The following is a 25,245-nucleotide window of genomic DNA, read 5'->3' on the forward strand; positions in this document are numbered from 1 at the left end:
AACGAAATTTCAGTTAAGACTGAGCTTAAAAATGCAGCATCTTTCATTATTTTCAAGTTATTTTTTATACAGGCACTTAATACATATTTATAATTAGCTATTACAATTTGTAACTTAAGTAAAAAATACCCCCAACAACTTAGCTATACTTGGATTTTCCGTGAAGCCTTCATGTTTAAAATGCTTTTCTCACGTTTTCTTGACTTCTGTGTATTTACAACAAGCAGCAGGCATTGCTAGTGGAGCGCCTATTACACAAAAGGAGAGCTTCAAGATGGCGCAGGCAATATTTGAGGTGCTCGAAGGTAGTAATATTCCTTTTATTGTTGCATAACCATAAACATAGTCGCGCATTTGAGGATATTTTTGATAAATATATTTTGTGGTCTTTATGGAAATCAGAAAAAACATGTCTGAATCAGTTAGACGTTTATCATTGTAGAGAACAGAAAAACTCTGAAAGTGTAAATGTAAACAACCAAGCAGATATGAAATATTCTCCCGTTTTAATTCCAGACATTTTCTATCAGACATCCTATTGTGGGTGCGCAGTTTGAGGCGATATTCGTTTATTCGCTGTCCTTTTAAACTGCAACACGCTGTCACAAGTTGTTTCAAGCTTCGATTTCAGGCCTGATGTGTTTAGGATTTCATATTAACATTGAACCCAGGCAGAACTTGTAATCAGAGTACAAAACCTAAGTGGTTGGCGACATAAACACATAGAAAGCTGAACATTTTGCAGAAATGATGTTTTTTTTTTACACAACTAAATCATTCTTTACTCTAGAATCTGTTCACATTTTTTCCACATCATAACCAAAAACTTTGATATATTTTGTAGTGATTTTATGTGATGGACAAAGTAGTGCATAAATGTAACTGAAGTGTTATGGAAAATGATACACTGTTTTTTTTATTTCTTAAAAAAATAAAATAAATAATAATAATAATAATAATAATAAAAAACTCTGAAAAATGTGGTGTACATTTGTATTCTGACCACCTTACTCAGATACCCCTAAATAAAATGTGGTGCAACCAACTGCTTTCAGAATTGCCTGATTAGTAAGTAGATGGTCAAAACTACTGCTGTATATGTCAGAACGCACTCATCTGATGGAAATAACTGCTTTTTTTCGCAGTGACCTCATCTCCATCTCTTATCTTCCTTAGGCATGGATAACCAGACTGTGCTGGCAGTTCAGTCACTGCTGGATGGTCAAGGCGGAGTTCCTGACCCAAACAGCCAAAATGTCTCTGCGACGCCGGCCATCCAGCCTATGGGTACGTAAGATCACTGACAGGGTTCCTGTACAGTCTGGAATATGGAAAAGTTACAATTTAATATGGGGAACAAATACACACAAACTTTATAAACTTCGATTGCATTATTTTCTAGCCAGAAAAAAAAAATCAAAATTTCTTCTTATGTGAGTTCTTGCATTATTTGTTTGATGACCTTAATTTTTAGTTTTCCACAGAAAACTAGATTTTTGATCAGGAAATGTTCAAATGTAAACACAAAAAGGCAATTTCACAGCTTTGTGGTCTCTAAATCTTTTTATTTGTATGTTTTGGATTGAATTCAAAGCTGGACTAGGTTTAATTTGGATAGTTTTACAAGCATTAATATAATTTATTATACAAAATCCTGTCCACATTTACCATGCTTTCTAAATTCTAACTGAATGAAGATTATACAGATGCAAAAAAAAAAAAAAAAAACAGAAGAGTGAAACTGGAAGGGAGGTTGAGCACTGTGTGTAAAAAAGATAATTAAACTTAAACAGATGGACAATCTGTATCTTAATGTTAAAAATAAAAAAAAAATAGTAAAAAAAATGTCCCCCCAACTCTGCAGGTTATGTTCTTTTCATTGAAAAAAGACAGTTTGGGGAAAAATATATTGATAATGGCATAGTAATGCAATTTGGCCATCTTAAAGACTAATAAACTTTAATTTTATAAATAGCACTCCATACAGGAAGACATTTTAAATATCCAAAATAAAACATAACAAACAAAATCAATAAATAAAATATAGATAAAAAATAATTCAATAGAAACCATAAATAAAGTGAATTGTAAAGTGTCTGTAAAGAAATTTGCCCTTCAAAAAATATAAATCATCAGAATGGAAAACATTGGGCTTTTAATCATTCTGCAGACGACGAAGACGTGTTCCTGTGTGGGAAGTGTAAGAAACAGTTCAACTCTCTGCCTGCCTTCATGACGCACAAGAGGGAGCAGTGCCAGTCTGGCACCCCCTCCCTGTCCACCGTGTCCCTGGCCTCCACCAACGCCTACGCGCCGGTCCCATCAGTCGGCTCCGTACCCCAAACTGCCGCCAACAGACAGGTGGGGACAGAGCGGTGGAAACTGATTGGTGTGTAGAGTTGCTGATGGTTTATGCGTGGTGTACTGTAACTGGAACGATGCGTTTGGGTCAGTTGTGATCAATATTGAGCTTTGTGGCATCATGTCTGATTCCAGGTGAGTTCGACTTAATATAAAGAACAAGTATGTGGGAAAAGGATCTGTGAGGCTGTGGGTCCGTTTCCTTTTTGTTAAGGAATATCAGTGAAAACTAAGAGTTTGCAGAGCATATGAACGCCTAGAATCTAATTGTTTACTCACTTTGCTTGCAGCAATCCCTTCTCCTGAGCAAATATGTGGCGACAGTGGAGGGGAACAATTCCCTTGTTATTGTTGTTTTTAAAATAAAGATACTTGGAAAAAACTAGATATTATTATTTCTTTATTAAAACATGTATTAGATCCAAATTTGGATTCTTTCTGACTGATTTATTAATAATTTTGAGACTGGTTAATATTTGATGCGGCTGATACATTAGTGCTATAATCTGGCCCAGTGGTTTTTAAAGTAGTGCCCCGGAAAACTGGCAGATATAAAAAAAATGTCAAGTTAAAAAGTTGAGTCGAATACATTGTTAAACAGAAAATGTTAATATTTCTTTAATATGAAAATCTAATCTGTTTTTCAATCATAACGGCAAAATATAAGATCAAATAATTTATTGTAATGCCATTTGCCATGTTTATTGGCTGCCAGTCAAATGTATCAAGCTAGCATGAAATCAGGTCTGAGGTGACATTTATGCTAAACGAAGGTAATAATTATTGAACAGAGAAGAAAAATGAGAAGAAAACCCAGAAGTTTTAAAGTTGGTTTTTCTCTACATATTTAATGGCACAAAAAAAACTTTCTTAGCTAATGCTAGCCGAGAAGCTAATGGTATTTGGATAAGCTAATTATCAAATCTGAAACAAAATGCTAAAAATCTACTAAAGGCTATCTGTAGTTTAAATTCCTTCTATCCTGCTCGGCCATCAGGTATCCACCTACATAACAGTCCCTCCATCTCCTCTGACTCACACTCTGGTGCAAGGCAACGTGCTGGTCAGCGACGATGTCCTCATGTCGGCCATCTCCGCCTTCACCTCCATCGACCAGCCCATGGCCGCCATGCAGACGCCCATACAGGTACATCCAGGAGCGGCCGCTGCTTTGCTCCGCCTGAAACACATTCTTCAGATGTTTTGCTGTTATTGCAGAGTAACATGAGCATGCACACAGCGGGGGTATCGTATCTTCAGCACCATCACCACCATCATCATCAGCAGCAGCAGGCTTCCCACCCTCTGCCCTCCAGCCAGGCACCGCCCCCCGCCCTGCCAGCTGGGCAGCCCACCCAGCAGCCCCTCTCCTCCCAGGTGCCAGTGAGCCACAGCAACTCGGTGGTGCAGGTGTACAACACGATGCCCCACATGGCAGGCCCTGCTGCTGCTGCAGCTGCTGGTGCTGGCGGTGCAGCAGAGATCCATACGTTAGGCCTGCCAGCTTTCCACCCTGTTCAGGTGAGTTCCTACACCTGCAGTTCTCAATATCTCATACATCGTCCAGTTCCTGTGTTTATTTACTCGTTTCCTTCTCACTGGATGCCTGGCCAGTGCGTAGAGGGCCAGTCGTTCAGCAGTACTCCCGTCTACAGCCCTGGGAAGCAGGGCAGCAAAGCAAAGAGCTGCAGCCACATGGGCAGCATGGCAGAGCTGAGTGACTTCGAAAAGGTCATCATACCCAAGCAGCCCCGGAGCAGCAAGAAGACAACGGACGGAGCAGCAGGTGATGGCGTGCTAAAGTATTCCTTACCCGCCGGATTTTATCACGGTTTCTCACTTAACTACTTTATGTATTAAAAGATGGGCAGAGTAGCCAAAATGTGGAGTCAAGTAAGAGTATCACTACTTCAGCATATTTTTACTCAATTAAAAGTAAAAAGTAACAATCCAAGAAATTTACTCAAGTGATAAAAGTATTTTTTGAAAAGTTTACTCAAGTACAGAACATCAGTTACTTCATATTTAAGAATTACATCAGAAGATGGACCAAAATATAAAATTATGTGGAAATGTTGGTATTTTAAGAACCAAAATGAAAAGAATTTATATGAATAACATAATTACAAAATAACAAGATAAGGCAAAATAAACTGTTTTCTAGATCAATATAACTTCAGTCACAACTTCAGGTGTGTGTGTGTGTGTGTGTGTGTGTGGTGAATGTTTATTTAAAAGGAGTTTGTTCTTAATTGTTGTGACGTTCCTTACAGTGGGTAGAGAATCCAGACATTTTACCCAATTAAGAGCACAGATAAGAAAATTAGTCAAGAGTATAAAGTACAGAGTAATACTCCTAGATGTATTTTTACTCCTAGATGTATTTTTACTCCTAGATGTATTTTTACTCCTAGATGTAAATTGTTTCCAAACATTTCAAAAAGTTACTCAAGTAAATGTAACTGAGTAAATATAACTAGTTGCTTTCCATCTGTGAACTTATATTACTATTACATTATACTGCGATTTTACTATAAAAATATTGACATCAGACTTTTCCAACCACCTGAGTGTTTTTAAAGACATGTTATAATCAGTCACTCATATTCACACACATTCACACAGACATTCATACGTCGATGATGGAAAGCTCCTGGTCTGTAGCTACAGCTGCAGTAATGTTAGTGTTTAGCTGTGAAGTGAAAGAAATGATGCCTGGTTTTCTAGAGTTTTTGCAAATCATTGATTTATTACTTATCGAGATAAATTATTGTGACAGGTTTAGAAAAGGCAAAAGTTAAGTCACCCTAACTTTTGCCTTTTTCCACAGATAAAAAAAATACATGAACTGAATACTAAATATTCATTTCTAATATGTGTACGAGTTACAGATAAACCTCAAATATTACTGGAATTTAACCATTCAAGGTATTGATGCACAGAAGTACCAATCAGGTTAAAAAAGTCTGGACTATGATGGCGATTATGATATATACGTATATATATTTATTGTCCATATTAGATTCATACATTTTATTATTAATTATTTATTTTGTCATTATTGGAGCCTTGCAACAAAATTTTGCTCAAAATTTAGATTTTAAATGGCAATAAAGTCTATAATTCTAGTTCTAAGTTTCTCTCCTCAGCAGATCACCTGAAGGGAAAAGGTCCGAAGCTGAAGTGTAATTTCTGCAATAAGTTCTTCTCCAAAAACTTTGACCTCCAGCAGCACATCAGAAGGTGAGCAGCATAACGTGGACTTTGCCCACCGACTGACTCGTGTCGATGGAAGAGGAAGAAAACACTTGGTCTGTTTTGTTCCTGCAGCCACACAGGAGAGAAACCGTTCCAGTGCATCGTCTGTGGGCGGGCCTTCGCCCAGAAGTCTAACGTGAAGAAACACATGCAGACTCACAAGGTGGACTGTCTGTTTTTGTTTTTCTAGAGGTGAATTTTAAGATGGCTGAAGTAAATAGGTAAATGTGCAGAAACAACTCCCCCGATTCTACAGGGAATCACATTTCTTCATCCTGGAATTCAGTCCAAAATTATCAAATTGATTTGAGTCTGCTTAATGTTTTGTGAAATTGTGTTTTATTCATTTTTTAAAATATTTTTGTATTTAAAGCCAGGCAGTTAAGGTCTTAATAGAATTTAAATAAATGTTGTATTTGTTTCCTCTTGTCAGTCACATAATTTGAACTCTTGACTCGCCTGTTTCAAAAGAAAAACTGGTTTCTGAATTAAATATATCTGAACCCTAAAAACTGGGATCAGCTCAAATCACAAAACACAGAGATTCACATCTGTATGAATGAGCGCCCCCTGCTGTCCTGACTGTCCAGGTGTGGCCGATGAGCGTGGCGAACACTGTGACCCGGCTCCCCATCACAGTGAAGGTGGTTCCCGTTTCATTCATTGAGGAAGATCGGATGGCGGAGCGGCAGAAACAAGGCGACATGGACCGAGACCAGACTCAAGCAGAACCAGAGCCGGCCCAAATGGGTGAGCTTCATTTTCAGGACAACAAAACTAACTCCAGATACACAGCCTGTACAGTGACCTCACTTCCTGTTTACAGAGGAACCAGGGGAGGAGGCAGCGATGGAGGCCGAATCCGGTCTGACCGCCAGTCGAGGGGGAGACGCCCAGGACTGTCACGCTCACTTCATGTCTGACCAGAACCAGCAGGGCGGCGCTCAAACCAAGCAGATTGTTGTGATAGACAGCTCCTACCAGTGCCAGTTTTGCACCTGCAAGTTCAAGACCTACTTCCAGCTCAAGTCTCACCTGACCCAGCACAAAGGCCAGCAGGTGAGGCAGGAGAAAAAAATTTCGATTTTTTTTTTTTGTCCCTCGCCAAATTATATAAACCTTTTGGGAAATATCATGAATAAGGCTACAAACCTTTGTGAACTGTAGATCCGCATTACCTGTGTAGAGTCTGATACATCTGGGTATAATTACAGCAAATGATCAGGGGCCTCATGCATAATGTGTGCGTACACAAAAAATGTGCAGCGCCATATTTTACACACAAGCCGGCATGTATAAAAATTAACTTTGCGTCAAAAGTGTGCGTAAATATACACTGGCGTGAAAATGTACGGCAGCCATGAAAACTTTTTCTGTGAACAATATCAAACTACAAAGCGTCAAAACTCACCTAAAGACACTGAAACCTGACTACATTCAGTGTTTAGACCAAGAAGCATCAAACATATTTTTATTGCTTAAAAGTAAACGCTGAAACTGATCCGCATTTATCCCCAGACAATAAAGTAATATGAACACAAAATAAATAAAAATAAAAGGATGTGAAAACCTCTCAAATGTAAATAGTACTTTTCCTCAGTTTTTGTCTTGTAAAGATGTAACGCGTCGGTCTGTGCGCCGAAGCGCATGAAATGCATCTATGGGGTAATTTCATTCTCACTAAAAAAAAGAAAGAAAAAAAAAGGGTTGGATCAGCAGATTAACTCCATTTTTAAGGTGATTAAGGTGTGTAGAAAATCACGTATGTACGTAGCTGTGCAAAAATGTGCCGCGTAATTGTGGAGCGTTTTGGTTCTGATGGAGAACATCACCAATGGAAGGATTTGGGGGGAGCAATTGATCAGAGATATTTATTAAATCCTGGCTGAACACCCTGTTGTTCAAACGGGCATTTCACCATCTTTTTATTTATTTATTTTGGATTTTATTTTTTTCTTTAAAATTTATTATTTTTATTTTTGTGAGGTGACCTTATGTGTCCTGAAAACACCTTTTAAATAATATAATTATTATAAATACCCATACTGCTACAAACAAGGACATCGCCATGGTTTCTGCTTCATGTGGTGGCAGACTTCCGGGTATTTATACTAATTTACATATGCATTTATGGGTGGTGACATTGCAGACCAGCAGCTGCGTTCTATTTCCCATAAATTAGGATTTATAAAGGAAAGGTGCGCGGCCACGTGCGTGCGCACAGCTTTATGCATCCCATTTTTTTGTGCACCGCACTTTTCTAAATTTCTCCATACGCCAAGTTTTAGTGTGAAAACTTCATTCTTTTATGCATGAGGCCCCTGGTCACTAAGGTATGACCTGCAGCTTCTAGAGTGACATTTCCATGGTTACCAAATATGTCTATATCTATGCTGAGAGAGGTGCAGTATTGAGGGAACAAAGTTAAAATCCACCTCTTGTTCAGAGGTTTGGGGCTTAACAAGCAGGCAGAGGGAATTGTTTTTTTCTGTTCTAAGTGCTGAAGCATAAAGAAATCTCATTCAAGACCACATTAAAGTCTAGAAATTGAGTTAAAAGTGAAGAAATTTAGTTTGTATTTTAATCTTTTGTACAAGTACCAGTACACATAAGTAATGGAGATTGAGCAGATTGGGACTGAAGTTGCGTTAGTTGTGTTTCCCTGCAGGTGTATAAGTGTGTGTTGAAGAGCTGCTCCCAGACCTTCCAGAAGCTGGACCACTTCCTGGAACACATCCGGACGCACCAGGAGCAGTTGACGTACCGCTGCCACCTCTGCAGCAAGGTCTTCCCCTCCCTGTTTGAGCTGGGAGTCCACCAGTACTCCCACTGCTTCTGCCCACAGCAGAACATGCGCAAGGAGACGAGCGTGTTCAGGTCAGGACCGCCATTCCTCCTGCAAGATGTTCCTTCTGACACATCAGCTTCAGTAAACATGTAGAAGAAATGTCTATCTACATTTAGTTTTCCATTTTATTTAAAAATTCTCCTCCAACTCTATTCTTTAGTCCAAATACAACAGAAAATCCCCAAAGCTTTTCCTTTACATGCAGTGTTTAGTTTTTACCAGAGTGCCTCTGTGTGTCACTGCAGGTGTGCAAAATGTCAGAGCAGGTATTCAACCCAGGAAGCTCTGGAGCAACACCTGCTGACCGCCTCTCACAGCTTCCCTTGCCCTCACTGTCAGAAGGTACGTCTCACCATCATGCTGCACATATCTGAGGCTCAGAGTGATTCAAATTAAATTTGCTATAGTGATTATAACTACTTTTGATCATTTACAGCTTAAAGTCTCTCACTTTTAGCTGAGCTCTGATCAGCTCGCCGTCTGTTCATCATCAGGTCTTCCCATGTGAGAGATACTTCCGGCGCCACCTGCCCACTCATGGTGTTGGAGGAAGATTTAAGTGTCAGATCTGCAAAAAGGCCTTCAAGACTGAGCACTACCTCAAGCTGCACGCTCGCATTCACTCAGGTCTGAAATTTAACAAAGGTTTTTTCCAACTCAGATCTAAAATGTGCAGTTTCAGTTCGCAGTGTTAAGTCAGGGAACTTGTGTGAACTTTGAATCCAACAAAAGATGACTTATTTTGTTTCCAGGTGAGAAACCGTACAAGTGTTCTCTCTGTGAGGCGACGTTCAACAGAAAGGACAAAGTGAAGAGACACATGCTGATCCACGAGCCCTTTAAGAAATACAAGTGTCCCTTCAGGTGAGGCTCCAGAAGGAGAAGTGAAAAAGTTCCTAACTCCTTCCCCTGATCCGAACTACGTAATTATAGCTCAAATTTTTATTTTTTCCACACATTTTTGCACCTACTCTTCCGTATTTCCTTTCTCAGGACACATGTGGGCTGCACCAAAGAATTCAACAGACCAGACAAACTGAAAGCCCACATCCTGTCACATTCTGGTGAGAAAATAACGACCAATCTGTTGTCTGAAGATCTTCCTAGTTTACATACACAAGCTTCTGGCACAATTCTGATCACTCTTACCACATTGGGTTGAGTCCAGGGGTGTCAAACTCCAGCCCTCAAGGGCCAGTGTCCTGCAACTTTTAGATGTGCCTCTGCTGCACCACACCTGAATAGAATAATTAGGTCATTAGCAGGACTCTAGAGAACTTATCTACACAAGGAGGAGGTAATTAAGCCATTTCATTCCAGTGTTTTGTACCTGTGGCACATCTGAAAACTGCAGGTCACAGGCCCTTGAGGGCTGGAGTTTGACATCTGCGATTTATCGGGAACCAATTGCTTTCCAGACGTTGCTTTAGTCTTAGTGGTCAAAGAGCTCATCTTTGTCTCATCTGGGGTTCAAAATTCAATCGAGTTCAAAGTGTTGAGTCCATACATTTTGTAATGACCAAGCATGAAGCTTGTTGACTGTGTGGCTGTGGTGGAACTTGATACGTGACATCAATGGTGGGAACTAATTAGAAAATTAGCTACAGTAACCCTAAATCACTGAAGCTCTACATCAGCATGGTATTTAGAAGAAGCTAAGTGCACTAAGCTTTTTCAAAATTAGCAAAAATGCTAAATGGAAAATTTTGCTCTGCAGTAGTGGAAGTATGTCCACCACTGCATGACATAAAACCAAATATTAGTGCAGATGTAAATATTTCTTTGACCTCATATTGATGTTAATACAACAATATTAAAGGTTTCTACAGGTGTTAAAGCATCTTAAATTTGAGATGCTTTAACACCACTATGAATGGAATTTACTTGGCTGGAGGAAGTTTGGTGATTGGCACTTCTAAAATTATATCAATATCCATAATGACCATATTAAAGCCCAACTTTTAAAAAATTAATTTAAGACATTTTAAGGGCTTAATTTTAGATAGGTGAATTTAAGACTCTGTAGATGTGCAGACACCCTGAGAAAATGGACATCGAATTCAAACCCGTGCTCTTTATTCTTGGTGTTAAAGTCGACAAAAGTTGAGATTGTGTAAATTTCTCACATCTCAACATATTCTAGCATTTCTTTGGTATTTGCCCCTTTTGTAACCAGCTCTCCTCTCTGCCAGGTATCAAACCCTACAAGTGTCTGTTCTGTCAGAAGGCGTTCAGCCGCAGGGCTCACATGCTGGAGCATCAACAGTCCCACACAAACAACTACAGGTTCAGGTGCTCCACATGCAACAAGGGATTCACAAGGCAGAGCTACTACAGAGACCACAAATGTCCCACAGCAGGAGACAGGACAGGAGCAGAGGTGGGGACAGAGGAGGACGAGGCTGATGAGGCTGCAGGAGCATCGGTGGTTCAGGAGCAGGAAGGAGAGCACAACGGGAAGAGAAGCAGATTCACGAGGATTTCCAAATGCTCACAGACTGATGGAGAGGAGGTAGAGGAAGAGGGCGGCTCCGATGGAGACCAGGAAACAGCAGAAACTCAACCAGGGGACAAAGAGGTGACGGACAGAGGCCGCCATGCTGCCATGGCTACCACCGAGGGAGGGGCAGAGGAACATGGCGACATGGAAACCAGTGGCGAGCTGCAGACACAGACTAGGACCAACGCCCACAACAGTTTACGGGGGCAGCCATGTTTGTAGTCCAAACCTGCCTCTTTGTTTAAGCCGTTTCCGGTACTGGAAAATGACAATTGTTTTATATTAAAACAGTTACATTGCTCAGATGTTTTATGATCATTTCCCCCAGAGTTTTGTACAGAATATAATAAAAATTAACCCATGCCAGTATTTCAGTCTTAGGGTTTTTTTTTTTTTATTTGCAGGCGGTAAACACATTTACTTTCACCAGAACACCACAAAAGGGATGTTTTGAGTTAATTTATTAATGTGACAATTCCTACATTACGCATCTTTCATGTACATAAGCAGTTGGAGAAAAGAAAATAGAGCATTGCCTTAAACTTATTTAAAATCTTAAGAAACTTTGTTATGAACACCATTTACAACTTCTCATCCTGTACAGGAGTGACAGTGGTTCAGCTGGATTAACCAGCTGGATTAAAAAACAAACATGAGCATCTTTATTTTTATTTCCATATCTGCTCGTTTATGACGTTTCAGGGTTTCTACTGTGAAAATGTCAAAAAATGCTTTCAGGAGGTGGCATATTGAGCACAACTTGACCTTTGGTCCTCATACATTCATTACTTTCATACAGTTCTAACTAAAATTACCAATAAATCTTCCTACTGCAGTTTCTCCTGGACATTTCTGATCAATTTATTTATTCCAATGGAGGGATGAATCAGCCTGATCAGAGAGAATAAGAGTGTTTATTTTACCACATGACCAACTGTTTCTGCTGGCTGAGAGCCTGAGGGGGGAAAGGCTAAAAACTGATCATTCATTTTGAATCCAAAGTTCAGATAGTTTCCTCTGCTGGTTCAGTGTGTGACTACACAGTTTAAACAGTCTTCACAACACAAGGTTTCATTTCATTATATAATCTTCCGCAGCTTCAACACTTGGTGAGGAAAAAGGTTTTTGGTTATATATAAAAAAAAAAAACTTTCTGGAGTGCTGGAGTTTCAGCACTCCAGATTTATTGGCACCCAGGACAAAAATATGTAAAAAAAACCTCAAAAGAAATTCAGCTTTCATTGCAGTAAAATATTCTTCAAAAAGAATCTGGAAAATTCACCTTTAATCTTTGTACATGGATTCAGTTTATATCTCTTGTTCAAATATTACTTTTCGCTTATAAAAATTACCACAATTGGTTTCCTTAAACATTTGTTTTAAAATGCTGTAACACAAGCATTTTTAAATTTACACTTTGCTTCTAAATGTAATCTCTAAACACATTTCTCAAAATGTTCTAAATGTTATTGAAAGAGATTTTAAAAGCTGCTTCACACATCTTCACTAGAAGTGCTCATTAATGCCAAGTAATGATTAAAATATTATTTTTCCCAAGTTCAGACAGAACAAGCTACAAATGACAGGTGTAAAGAGAGGTGGGATTTAAATTTCCTCAGTTATTGCCGACTTTTGAAAACAACCTTTGTATCCCTTCCTTTTTGAGGTCTGTTGTGAAAGATGTCAAAATAAGGCAAGAAAACACTTGTTCATGTTTCAAATGCTACATGTTTAAAAGAGACAACCGGGTTGCAATGAAAATGCCTCATATGATTAAATTTTATTTGGTTTGATGCAGTATTGGCGTTCTTCTGGTCTTCTGTGGATTTTTAAGTAACAGGCTTAATTAAGACTACTTCTGTACATTAAAAGACCAAAAAAAGGTTATTAAAGCTGTTAACATTAAGATTCTTACAGAAAACTAATCCACATTATCCCGTTATTACAGATCACAGTGTGCAGACTCCGACCCTATAAAACTAGGGCCAGTTAAATGGTTTTTATAACATTTGCCACCACCATTAAAAAAAAATAATGGAGGTTACAACACTGTTCACAATCATTCATCGATTCACAGACTCGAAACATGACATAATCCAGAGCGCAAAACGAAAGCAAAGAATCCCAAATCTCTGAAGCACCAAGATTGTCTGTTATTGAAGCTTTTGAAAGTCATTAATGTTAACTTAAGAGAGGAAGATTCATTTAAATAATTAGTTCAGACTCATTTGAACGCAACTCATTTTGGGGAAACTTAGCCGAGTTGAAAACTTAAAGCCACACCCTCTATGTCTCAAATCGTGCTCTGCACTCATGAGTTTCTCTCGTTGACATGACGACCGCGTTTGGAAGGCAGTCTTTGGATTTTGGTTTTGAAAGAATACGAAATTCTGCTCCCGCTCATTAAACCATGAGAGGTTTGCTGTAAGAGGATTTCCCCGATTCAGAATACTGCACATGCTGGCAGCCATCTCACCAGCTGGTGCATGCAGACGAGCGTCGCCTCTCCCAAACACCTGCTGCTTCTGCAGGCTGGCGCTCCCCGATTTAAACATTGACGGGGTTTTCCCACTTCGTCTCCCTCTTTCACTCCTGTCCAAATCCTTCCGTCTCCTCAATGGCAAACATCAGCTTCTCCTTGAGTTGTTCGTAGCTCTTATAGGGCGGCAAGTCCAATCTGTTGAAGCTGTAGCACAAAAATAAACACAGTTGAAGAACAAATGTTTTCTCAACATCAGTCACCGGAAGCATCCCAGAAGGAGAACATTTGTGTGTCTGATGTTGGGTTTTTTTGAGACTCACCATGTGTGACTTCTGGGCAGCCAGTTTTCCTTTCCCACCTTCTCAATGCAGAATTTCTGTGGTCCGTTGCTCCCTGAAAGGAGGGGAACTCGTCACTTTGAATCTTCTTTTTGTCCCCATGTCTGTTTTTAACAGTTTTTTTTTTTCAATTTAATGGCATATAGGTTTAGCCATTTGGTTGAGGGGTGAGTATTTATCATATCGTTATCATTTATTGTAATAAATGTAATGATAAATCTCAATTAACGATGTTTACAAAAATATATATACATATATCCTAGAGATGTGCCGATCAGGTTTTTTCCTGCCGATACCGATCACCCATGGGAGCCGATCACTGATACCGATCACATAATTGTTTTTTTTTTAATTTTTTTTATCATAAACACTACCGGTTACATTATGTGGAAAAAGGAACCATGAATTCACCTTAATTTAGACAAAAACTTGTTTTTATTAACTTTTTCCAAGAAGAAAACTCAACAAAACAGGCATTGTGCAAATTGTACTTCTATTGGTAATACTATCTTTAACAGACTGATAACATATGAAGACTCTGAAGAGGCTAAATAATGCAAAGAGCCAAAATAAAACCTCTCAACATTGCCAAAAAAAATTCAATAATAAAACTTAACATTCAAAGGCCAATACAGGATCCATTACAATAAACAATCCAGAGTTACTGAATGAAAACTTCCTGGTAGCATGGCGGCTAGCTGATTACTGCTAGTTCTGAGTGGCTGTTTCTGACTGAGCGGAGTAATTATGCAAAATAGGGAGGAGATTGATAATTTTTTTGGAGATTATCTTTCTCATGTTAGGACAGCGAAAGTTTTAATACGCATGTAGAATTTATTTTTTAAGTTAGATGCTGCAGCTTTAAGCAGAGGTTCGGTCTGAGAGTCACTACCAGGTGGAGCAGAAGCGGCGCTCTGTCTGTGAAATATTACTACCTGTAGCGTAGCAGTGGTTCAACAGCGAGAGCAGAACCAGCGTCTTACATCGCAGCTCGAAGACTTAAATAATTTTGCGGGTTATTTGTTTAGCTTTCTGACCGTCATGACGTGCTACAAGTTTCCGCAACAACACGCAAACTTCCCCATTCACTCAGTGCGTTATAGTTACACATGGCTTAGGATTTGTTCCTGCGCGTTTGCGCAGTGTGAAGGAAAGAGGAGACCAGCTGCACAGGCAGGCTGAGAAATGAGATGCAGGTGATCGGTATCGGCAACAAGAGATCGTGATCACCGATCATGCACTTTTCACGGAAATCGGCCGATTATGATCGGTGGCCGATCGATCGGCACACCTCTAATATATCCTTATTGTTGTATTGTTAGTTTTACTATTTTCTCCACTGTTGAAAGACGCATCAATGGAAAACATGATTACATGCTTTTACTGTGAGCAGTGTGTGCCTGGCATCCTAAAGTAGTGTATTATAAAGGTTTTTCAGGAGCAGTATTTGTGTTCGTGGGGCTGCAACAGCTGTGACACAGTCACAAGTAATAAATAGTTTTTATTGTCACGTTTGTCGTTACCACAATACCACAAAATATTGTGATAAAAATTTGAGGCCATCCCCAATTTAGTTAATTATAGCATTAAATCATTAAAGTGTAATTTAATTCAACTGTGAAGACATATTTAAGACATGCATTTGGGCATGCAAACATTTAATATTCATTTGAATAATCCTGAGAAACTCAAACACCCAACATTTAATTTAATTCAAAACAGCTAAAATTTCACACAGCTGGATTACATTAGGAGTGCATGATGAGAGCGTTGATGATCAGGGTTTTAATCCTTGAAGCACCTTGAAAATGACATTTATCCTGCTGAACCAAAATGGTAACATTTTTATTTTTTTTCCCACTTTCACTTTATGAAACCTTTAACAACTTCAGACCAATCCAGATATGTAAAGCTTTTCATATATATATATATTTTTGAATCTTTTGTTTTTATTTCCAAAAAAAACAACAACAATGTGCAGGATGTTCCAAAAAGTAAACTACAAAGTGGAATATTTTTGATGTGGGTGTTTCAGCCAAGACTAAGTTGAAAATTAATAACATGGATGCATTATTTTTGGAGCAATGAGAGAGACACTCTTCACCATCGGACTAAATTTTTATCTCCACAAAATAACAGTAAAGAAAACCCAAAAATGTGTTTGATTCTTTCAGAAATAAAACTGTAGGATATGGTGAAAAAGTAGAGGAAATGGAAAACAATTGTGTGAAATGGCAAAGGGGAAAAAATTATACTGGAAATAAACCATGTACTTTATTATTCTTAAAACTAATTATTTTACAGTGCAGTGAAGAAGAACATAAAATATCCAAGCAGGTATTTAACTGTTACAGCTTGTAGTAAAGCAAATAAAAAGGTTTAGAAGAAAAATGTAAAGAATATGACAATCCTGTGTGTTTTAAAGAGAGCTGATTCCAATGAAGTATCGGGACCAGGACAAAGACCAGGAGTAGAGCCAATTTTAACTGGTTCTATAAAATAACTGATTTGGCTTTCCATAGCCAGAGATCTTGCTTTGTGCAGAGTCATTATGTCAACATTTCAGGAAACAAGAGACGGGGAGCTCAAATTATTTCAGAACCATGGTTTGAGACGTGCTAAAGCTGACCAACTGTCCCCTTATTCGTATATATATGTATATATATATTCCATCGGTGACGTGCGGTGAGGTTCATTGCTGGTGAGGCACAGACTTATGACTTGGACATCATGCATGTTATTGGACGTACGGAAATTTCGCGCAGGCATACAAGGCTGGGGGACAAAAAGACTAATCTTTTACATGTCATCCATAGCCGTGTTAACTCAGTGAAACTTATAAATGTAGGTATTAATTTCGTGCTATGATCCACAGTAAAGTGATCTGTATTCTCCAAGCTATGCAGACTCGTTGCCGTAGCAACGGACAACAATGCCACTTCATGTTTTAGGATTCAACACCAAAAAACATTCAAGAATTTTGCACACAGAACTAGGCCTGTCGCGATAAACGATAAATTAATTAATCGGACGATAAATTAAATCTATCGATCTCATTTTAATTATTGTCGTTATCGTCTCTTCCTGCCTTTATTTATGTTGACACTGAATGAAAAATGGCTCAGCTCCGGTGCTCTCCACTGGTCCTCCCTTCCTCATTTCCTTAGTCTAATGTCCAGCGCACATTACACGAGTTGTCGGCCCATTTTCAAAACCCGAGAGACACATTAGCCGACAGAAATCCCAGGTATAATGGTTCGATGGGGTTTGTCATGCCGTGTGGTGCCCAGCCACATGGGCACAAAATAATGGCTACAAGTCCAGTTAACCAATTTTAAAACCAGCCATTAATCAATGCTTTACTTGAATCTACCTGCAATGCATGTGGCTATAGAGTCAGCGCAAAGTCCTGACTGAATGAAAATCATTATAACCTATTTATGTCACGTTAACGAAGAACAGCTGAAAACTTACCGGGTTCATCAACTACAGTATCAATTTGGCTCCAACTCCTCCCCTTGTCAATTCTATATTCTTTGCACGAAATGTTGAATAAACATTAATGATGTTTCCACATATCATCTCCAATGTCCGCTGGACTTCAGGTTGCACGTGTCAGCTGTTTGGGATTCCCCTCTGTAAATTCCCCTCAGAAAGCACGGAGGGAATCCGCGCTCTGATTGGCTACCAGTCGTTAAGCTCCACGGGGAAAACCCCTAATTTAGATCGGAGCGGCCACAACGATCTACCGTAACCCACCACACACTGCAGGATGATCGGTTAGATCGGTCAACGATCTAAGATTGTCATAAGGGGAAAATAGGGGCAAAAAAATGGTGTAGTGTGATCTACTGCATTAGGTAGATGGATGTGCCCGTTTTCACTATTTAAATCTAGTGATTACTGAAGGGCAATATAGTATACAGACTTAATAATCTGCACTCTTTTGGTTGAATGCAGTATTTATTTCCACTTTGGCTTTATGTTTACTTTTTATTCAAGTACGTTTTTGTTAATGGAGACTGAGAATCCATTTTATTTTTGTTTTTGGTTGTTTTATTTAGTTTATCAGTTCCAGTGTTACGTGTTCTTTTGAAAATAAGGTGCATCTATCATGAAATTGCATGTATTAATAGTCATTTCCATTAAATCGGTGTCAAAAGGTCTTGAAACAATATTATTGTTTATCGCAATAATTTTTTAGACAATTAATCGTCCAGCAAAATTTGTTATCGTGACAGGTCTACACAGAACAAAACGTTTAGTCTGTTGTAGTATGTTTTAGGCTTAATGTTTTATTAATAATTGCTGTGGTAGATTAGCTACCGCTTCTACTTTACTGAATTATTTAGACAAACTGTAGCCCACAAAACGCACATTTCATTAAAATAAAAATAAACCAAAACCTCTCATTGCTGTCTTACCTTAACTTATCAATGAAATCCAATTATTTTATTATACATTATTTTTCCATGATGACAGGTGAGGCTCTGCCTCACCTGACCGCACGTCACTGATATATATATATATATATATATATATATGAGATTTGTGAAAAAAATCAAAGTGTTAAGTGAAATATTTTAATGAGAGGATTAATTACCCATAAGGTTGGCGAAGCCTCCCACAGGCAGACGACAAGTGCCAGTGACAAACTGCAGCAGCCTCATCCGCTTCTCATTGTCCATCTCCTTCATCAACTGCAGACAGAAATACTGATATTAGAAGTTCAAGAAAATATCTACATCAATGGCAAATTAAAACAGATTACCTAAAGAAGAGTTTACTGACTAAATTACTCAGTCAGTAATTTAGTCAGACTAAATTACTGACTGACTAAATTACTAAATGAACAGATTTACTATTGCTGAACTTAATGAAAAACATTTAACAGAAAATCACTGTAAAATGAACTTGTGCTGCTTTAAAGACAAGCAAAAAGTACAACTTTGTCTTATTGATAAGTCAGAACAGTGAATGCATCGTACGTCAGTGCTACCAGGTCACCATGACAACAGTCTTAAGTTTGAAAGTAGAGTTGAAAACAAAAAACCTTCAATGTTTGCCATTTTCAGGGTTGAGATGAAAGCTAGAGGAAGCAGAAACATGTACATGAAGATGTATGTGAAGTATCACCTTTTTTCCTCACATTTTCACATCTAATTTAAACTTTTATCCATCATAAAACATCCAACATTGCCCGCGCCCCCACCAAGTCATCCTGATTCTCCTTCATAGCTGTAAAAAACGATTTTAAGGAGAAGTACATTTTTCCGACAGTTTGTCACAAAACTCCAGGACCGCGAACCATACTAGCTTCAATTTTGTTTCAACTGTCTCCGTTTTAAATGAGCAAAACCATTTAGTGAAAACCGATATCCAGCCGTTTCCCACTGACCTGCCAGAACCACACAATCTGTTTGCTGGTCCGAGTGTAGTGTCTGTAGATGGTGTTGTTTTGCCAGTCCCCCAGATCCAGTTCCTGCATGCCACACAGCATGACCTGTGCAAGGACAAGAACTCATCCTAAAGCCTGCGCCTCGTGTTTTCTGAATCACTCGTTATGTAAACAAGTTTTGTGCTGCAGCTTCACCTCAAGCTCTTTAGCATCAAAATACTGCAGGTACTGCTGAGGGAGGACCTCATTGAAGCCCTCAAAGAACGCTTGCGTCTGTTCTTCCACTCCTCTGGATAGCCGCCACTCTGCTACCAACCTGCAGGGGGAAGCAGAAAGATAAACACAATGCAACTCAACACAGAGAGCCTAAGAGAGGAAAAGAAAAACCCACTTGATGTACTCCTCCTTGTTTTCCTCGGTAACTTGGATGTCTCCCCCGCCTTCTTTAAGCTCATGGGTGGATATTTCTCCAAGCATTTCGTTATCAACTGAAAAGAACATTTCCAACCCACACTCCTCAATGTCATTGTCCCTGAAATGAGACAAAAACGTGTTTGGTCACAGTGGTATCACTGCGAGCTTTTACACTCCACTGCCATCAGACGCTTTACAATGTGACAAACCAGATAAGTTTCTAAGACAAATTGTCAGAACAAGGGAATCTGGTTGTGTAGATGAAGATGGTGCATTAAGAGCTAAATTGATATGATCACACTCACTTAATCCACATGAGGGAGTTATAAAACTCAGGATCTATCGACTCCAGATCGTTGAGTGTCAAAGGTTTGTTGAGCATCCGTTTGTAAAATGGCAGAGAGAAACCAGTGTCGATGAACTTGCCGTGGAAAAGAGCCTGAGGGATAAAAACAATTGAATATCAATTCTTCTTTTAATATTCATTCTTTTTTCAACAGTAAAGTTTTTTTTTAATGCGATGGAAAAAAAACAACTAACCATTGCAATGAATCGTCCAATGAACCTGAAATACTTGAGGTGGTCGGGGTTGATGTCTGAAGCAGGGTTGATTTGGAGACCATAGTTATCTTTACCAGCATATTCAAACAGGCAGTACATGGGGTTCAAAACCTCATGAGACAACAAGAAGAACCACTCCCTACAGGAAAGGACAGAGTGACAAGTCCAACAAGAGCTTTTGTTAAAACGCCTTCCAATTACTGGCAAAAAGTCAAACTTATGCACTTCTTAAAGCTTCTGAGATGACAACAGAGTTGGAGAGAAAGGTGTGGCAGTCTCCTTAACTTACCTGGCAACGCCTCCGTAGTCAAGGCCTTCCTCTCCTGGGAATATGATCCAAAGCCTCCTTCTCAAATCCTGAGGGTTAATGCTCATTATCTAAAATAGACAAATTATAAATAAATACAATTCACAATGACTTGTTCAATCATCTTTTTTTTAATGACTGAAAAATGTTTTGAGTTTAGCTTTGGTAATTAAAGGTTATTTCAGCAAAACAGCAGCTCTGTTTAATTCCACTTGAACATTTTGTCAGATTGAATTCATAGCAAACATACCTGCTGGAAAGAATCCTCAAAGAGGTTTTTCCTCGTTACTGTGATTTTAACATGCTGAGGCAAAGACAGTTGCTGGAAAAAACAAAAGCAGATTTTTCTAATTCTGAAAAGAAAGTATGATCTGTAAATGTAGATCTGACTTACAGATCATTGTTTTAATAACTTCAGACTAGGGTGTAGTGATACAATAATGTCATGACACGATACACAATATTCTGCTCACAAAACGATATCACAATATTGTGCGATTGATACGCTTCGATACACTTATGATTTTCTGAAAGATTTTAGAGGGAGAGTGATTTTGGTGATGTTTTGTGTTCCATAGACTTGGATTTAATCAGTTTTCAGTTGGGTTAAATTAACTGAAAACCGGTTTAAAGGATTAACTACACAATACCTGGCTCTGATTGGGGAAGGGGGGTAAAATAGTCTTTTGGACTATGGGAAAAAGGCTTTTCCACCTTGGCTCCCGGAGTTAGCCGTGGCTGTAAGCTGTTTACTACTAGCTGCTGGGGGAGTGGCTCTGCCTCACCCCGTAGTGATCGATTCCTTGCAGCTGCGCAGCACCGCCATTCCCCTGCTTGGATCTCTGAGTAGCTGTCTCTCAGACTGCCAGGATCTCATCATTCTCCCAGTCTCTGATACTCTATGTCAGTTACTAATAAGAATGACTGATCAGCCATCATCATTATCGTCATTGCCTCACTGCGCAGACTCCGGCTGCGGGTTTTCCCTCTTCGTCTTCCAGCTCAAAACAGCACCGCTGCCATCTGCACGTTCATTCTTCAGGTAGTCCTTTATATATAGAACAGAAACCACTAAGCTAAAAACAAATTACGAAGTGGATGCCACCGATCAGTCCAATATCCAAACTTTGCATTAATTTCGCAATCTCACCGCTTTTGCTGCTACTCCATTTGTGCCGCTACTCCCTTTCCGTGGAAACGGAAGATTTCGTTTCTTAGCTACAAAATACAGCCCATCATTATTTGTTAAAGATTTTAGATTTCTAAAAACAAAGGAATGTAATGTTGCGTTTAATTTTTATGTTTAGAAGCTCATTCCCCTTCACATTACCGGAAAAGTCAGTTTTTGACATTTCTGACATTCGGAAAAACATGGTTTACTTATTTTAGCACAACTCTGCTTTTACTTGGCCTATTAACATAATTTAAAAACAAGTGTGTAGGTTTAAAATGTGCTCCTAAAGCACAAGTTGAAAGTGAGACTAGCAGAGGCGGAGACTTGCTGCTACGCCATCACAAATGAGGCAGGTAAAAAAGACACAAGTCTATGGACCCCTATAGTTTAATGGATCGATACTCGCAGATGAAAATTTTAAACCTTCCGAGGGGGAAAAATAGACGCATATCGTAGAATCGATTTAATTATACAGCCCTACTTCAGACTGCATTTTATTTACAGATTATTCTTCCATATTAGTGGGATTAAATCTACTCACCCCAATCTCAACACTGCAGCAACTTAATTACAAACTTATAAACCCTTGTAATATTCCACACAGAAGTACTTCCCAGTGTGTTTACAGTAAATACCAGTAAAGAAAACATGGTGTCAGTCTGACTCTTACCTGGCACCAGAATTTGAAATACTGAACTTTGGCTTTGAAGTCTCGAACATAAGTGATCCGTGGTCCATTTTCACTATGGACAATAATAATAATATTACATGTCAGTGTGTATTAAACAAAAATAGTTCTATCAGAATAACTTTGAGTGGTGTGTAAGTGCTTGCTGTTGACACCGCAGAATAATAGAGATTTTTATTTAAAACTGTTTAGAGCAGGAGTCATTAGGTAGGGGCAACCTGCTCAGGTTTATGGGTCAGGATGTTAGCAGTTCATGTCGGCTCATTTAATCATTCTGTGGTTTTACCAAACCCGTTTGGCCACAACATGAAACACACAACAATCATAAATACACCTGTTTCCAGCTCATGAATGTCAATGTAAAAGAAAAATTCAAAACAAAAAGACAAAGAGAGGAGTAGAGATGGGCAATTATACAGTTTATACTCATCACTTTAAATAAACATAAAATAGAAGTAATTGTGGTCCATTGTGTGCTGCGTAGTGACAAAACTCAATGTTTCTGGTGACCTGCAAAATTCAATAACCTATAAATTCCTTGTTGATTTTTTAATTTGTTTTTATCAGAGCAAATTTGTATGGATTTGAATGACAATTACTATTGGTTTTAGCTGTCAACACAACATGCCAAATCTTAAATGTCAACCTTTTTTCAGCGTCATTTTTCCTTCGCTGCACTAAATTAATAATAACTAAATAAAACCTGGAGTTGTAGGTAACAGCATTGTTGTACAGCAGCAGAGCAGCTAGCATAATAAAGAATTGTCTATTTGCCTTCCAGCATTGGACGCACGCTCAAAATTTCCGAGTGTAAAAAAGACAACATGGAACGCGCGTGAAAGAAAGTGTGTATCTACATGCAATGAACTGGTCTGACCTCTTCCACAGGGCAATATGAAACATTTCCTCTTCAATATTTTGATGCTTTTCTTTAGCTAGAGTTGTGCCCTTAATGAATAGGAAGGCTTACATTTTTAGGGGGAATGGAAAGTAATGAGGAAGAAAACGTACAGAGAGGATTTCCCCGTGCGAGGGTCAATGTAGGTGGTTGTTCTCCTGTTGTGGTCTACAAAATAAGGAATGCCATCCACGGTGAATCTCATCTCCCAGCCTTCAGGAAGTGGCTTCTCGTTCAGTAATCTGAAAATGAGAATTGTTTAAAGATGTTTTCAGGAAAACAAAACCAAAAAGATGTTCCCTCTCTCACCCCTGCGTTCGAGGGTCCTCCCACTGAGTTGAGCGGGTCTGGTGATGGACAAAGTAAACTCTTCCGTTGCCATCTGTCCTCTTTTCTGAAGGGAAAGAACACATACCTGCATGCATTCATTCACTCCTTCTGCAAGTTGTCAAGTTAAACTGCTTAAACTAAATGCAAACAGTTTTTTAAAAAGTATTATTTATTAAGAGTTGTTTGAGCAATTATATTGACTAATTTAGATGTAGACTAATGTATAAAACATGACAAAAAGCCTAGCTTTTTTTTAATACTCTAACATTTTTCATTATTACAATGAAACATACTCCCGGTCAAGTCCCTGTATGACCAGTGTCAGAGTCTGGTCCGCATTGCCGGCAGTAAGTCGGGCTCGTTTCCGGTGAGAGTTGGACTCCGCCAAGACTGCCCTTTGTCACCGATTCTGTTCATTACTTTTATGGACATAATTTCTAGGGGCAGCCGAGGTGTTGAGGGGATCCATTTTGGTGGCCTTAGGTTCGCATCTCTGCTTTTTGCGGATGATGTGGTCCTGTTGGCTTCATCAGATCGTGATCTGCAGCTCTCACTGGAGCGGTTCGCGACCGAGTGTGAAGCGGCCGGGATGAGGCTCAGTGCCTCCAAATCCGAGGCCATGGTCTTGAGCCGGAAAAGGGTAAACACAGTGCAGTTTCCTCCGCAGGGTGGCTGGGCTCTCCCTTAGAGATAGGGTGAGAAGCTCTGTCATCCGGGAGGGACTCAGAGTAGAGCCACTGCTGCTCCTCCACGTCGAGAGGAGCCAGTTGAGGTGGCTCGGGCATCTGGTAAGGATGCCTCCCTGGTGAGGTGTTCCGGGCACGTCCCACCGGGAGGAGGCCTCGGGGAAGACCCAGGACACGCTGGAGGGACTACGTCTCTCGGCTGGCCTGGGAACGCCTTGGGGTTCCCCCGGAGAAGCTGGAAGAAGTGGCTGGGGAGAGGCTCTCTTCTGAAGCTGCTGCCCCCGCGACCCGACCCCGGATAAGCGGAAGAAAATGGATGGATGGACAATGAAACATACAACACACAGAACTAGGGGCACTGATTCATGGAGAGAAAAAGAAAACATTACAAAATGTTACACATAGTTAAGCTTCCTTGTTCTTGTATGCCAGCCATTTAGTCCAGCGTTTGTTGTAAGAATGTCCTTTTATATGTAAAAGATATGCTAGTTTTTCCATAGAGTGAATCTCCTCCAAGACTTCCAATGGTCCAGCTCGGGAGGGAGTTTCTTTAGCCAAGAGTGTGTAATAGCTTTTTTGCTTGCAATTGATAGAATTTTAAAAAGATACTTGACATACCCCCAAAATTATCCTGGTAGTCTGACAGATTCCATCCCAGTAAGGTGCCAACTTTGGGCAGGACCAAAATACATAAGAGTGATTGACGTTCTGATGGCCACATAGTCTCCAACATTGCTGTTCTTCTCCTCTGTCTACTAATAATGTGAGGTGTATCTAAGCACTTTCATCCGAATTCCTTTAATCTTTTAGAACTGGTAGATGTTTGTTGTGTCACACACATTGAAAGCCAATCACCCTCTGTAATTTTTACTCACAATTCCCTTTCCCATTTTGACTTAATATTCAAGGTATCATTTCCATTATGTTTCTGCAACTCCTTATATATTTTGGAAACTGTTTTACATGAGAGGTGAGTATAAGAATTTGCACGATAGTATTACA

General features: G+C 39.3%; 2 protein-coding genes across 4 annotated transcripts in view; one reads left to right on the top strand and one right to left on the bottom strand.

Moving 5' to 3' along the window:
- The first annotated feature begins 191 nt into the window (after positions 1-191).
- znf341 (zinc finger protein 341) lies at positions 192-11,336 on the top strand. Of its 2 annotated transcripts, none has more exons than XM_008412735.3 (16): positions 192-305; positions 1,177-1,287; positions 2,171-2,361; positions 3,359-3,508; positions 3,580-3,882; positions 3,976-4,147; positions 5,511-5,604; positions 5,692-5,782; positions 6,210-6,369; positions 6,446-6,678; positions 8,288-8,496; positions 8,713-8,809; positions 8,962-9,094; positions 9,220-9,331; positions 9,461-9,531; positions 10,660-11,336. In XM_008412735.3, exons 1-16 carry the CDS (start codon positions 275-277, stop codon positions 11,187-11,189), a joined length of 2,688 nt encoding a protein of 895 aa, XP_008410957.2. In that variant the 5' UTR covers positions 192-274; the 3' UTR covers positions 11,190-11,336. The 2 variants fall into 2 exon arrangements, with proteins under 2 accessions (XP_008410957.2, XP_017161262.2); XM_017305773.2 differs by having other exon boundaries at positions 5,514-5,604.
- A 77-nt stretch (positions 11,337-11,413) lies between these two features.
- The window catches only part of itchb (itchy E3 ubiquitin protein ligase b), a 45,258-nt gene continuing 31,426 nt past the window's right edge, over positions 11,414-25,245 (bottom strand). For both annotated transcript variants that reach the window (XM_081608580.1, XM_081608579.1), the window contains exons 12-24: positions 23,537-23,621; positions 23,341-23,469; positions 22,312-22,384; positions 20,718-20,789; positions 20,450-20,538; positions 20,140-20,299; positions 19,905-20,038; positions 19,577-19,717; positions 19,381-19,501; positions 19,186-19,290; positions 18,391-18,487; positions 13,770-13,842; positions 11,414-13,653 (exon numbers count right to left, since the gene is read on the bottom strand). In XM_081608580.1, coding sequence (XP_081464706.1) covers positions 13,554-13,653; positions 13,770-13,842; positions 18,391-18,487; positions 19,186-19,290; positions 19,381-19,501; positions 19,577-19,717; positions 19,905-20,038; positions 20,140-20,299; positions 20,450-20,538; positions 20,718-20,789; positions 22,312-22,384; positions 23,341-23,469; positions 23,537-23,621 — 1,379 coding nt within the window. In that variant the 3' untranslated portion in view covers positions 11,414-13,553. The remainder of the gene's footprint in view (positions 13,654-13,769; positions 13,843-18,390; positions 18,488-19,185; positions 19,291-19,380; positions 19,502-19,576; positions 19,718-19,904; positions 20,039-20,139; positions 20,300-20,449; positions 20,539-20,717; positions 20,790-22,311; positions 22,385-23,340; positions 23,470-23,536; positions 23,622-25,245) is intronic.

The sequence above is a fragment of the Poecilia reticulata genome, chromosome 7 (assembly GCF_904066995.2).
Source record: "Poecilia reticulata chromosome 7, P_reticulata-male-v2, whole genome shotgun sequence".
Classification (NCBI taxonomy): domain Eukaryota; kingdom Metazoa; phylum Chordata; class Actinopteri; order Cyprinodontiformes; family Poeciliidae; genus Poecilia; species Poecilia reticulata.

Excerpts from the sequence above, each read along its gene's own strand:
- znf341 (XM_008412735.3), top strand. The coding sequence starts at position 275 with ATGGCGCAGGCAATATTTGAGGTGCTCGAAG. Across the intron at positions 1,288-2,170 it reads GCCGGCCATCCAGCCTATGG|ACGACGAAGACGTGTTCCTG; the intron begins GTACGTAAGATC and ends ATCATTCTGCAG. Across the intron at positions 5,783-6,209 it reads AACACATGCAGACTCACAAG|GTGTGGCCGATGAGCGTGGC; the intron begins GTGGACTGTCTG and ends CTGACTGTCCAG.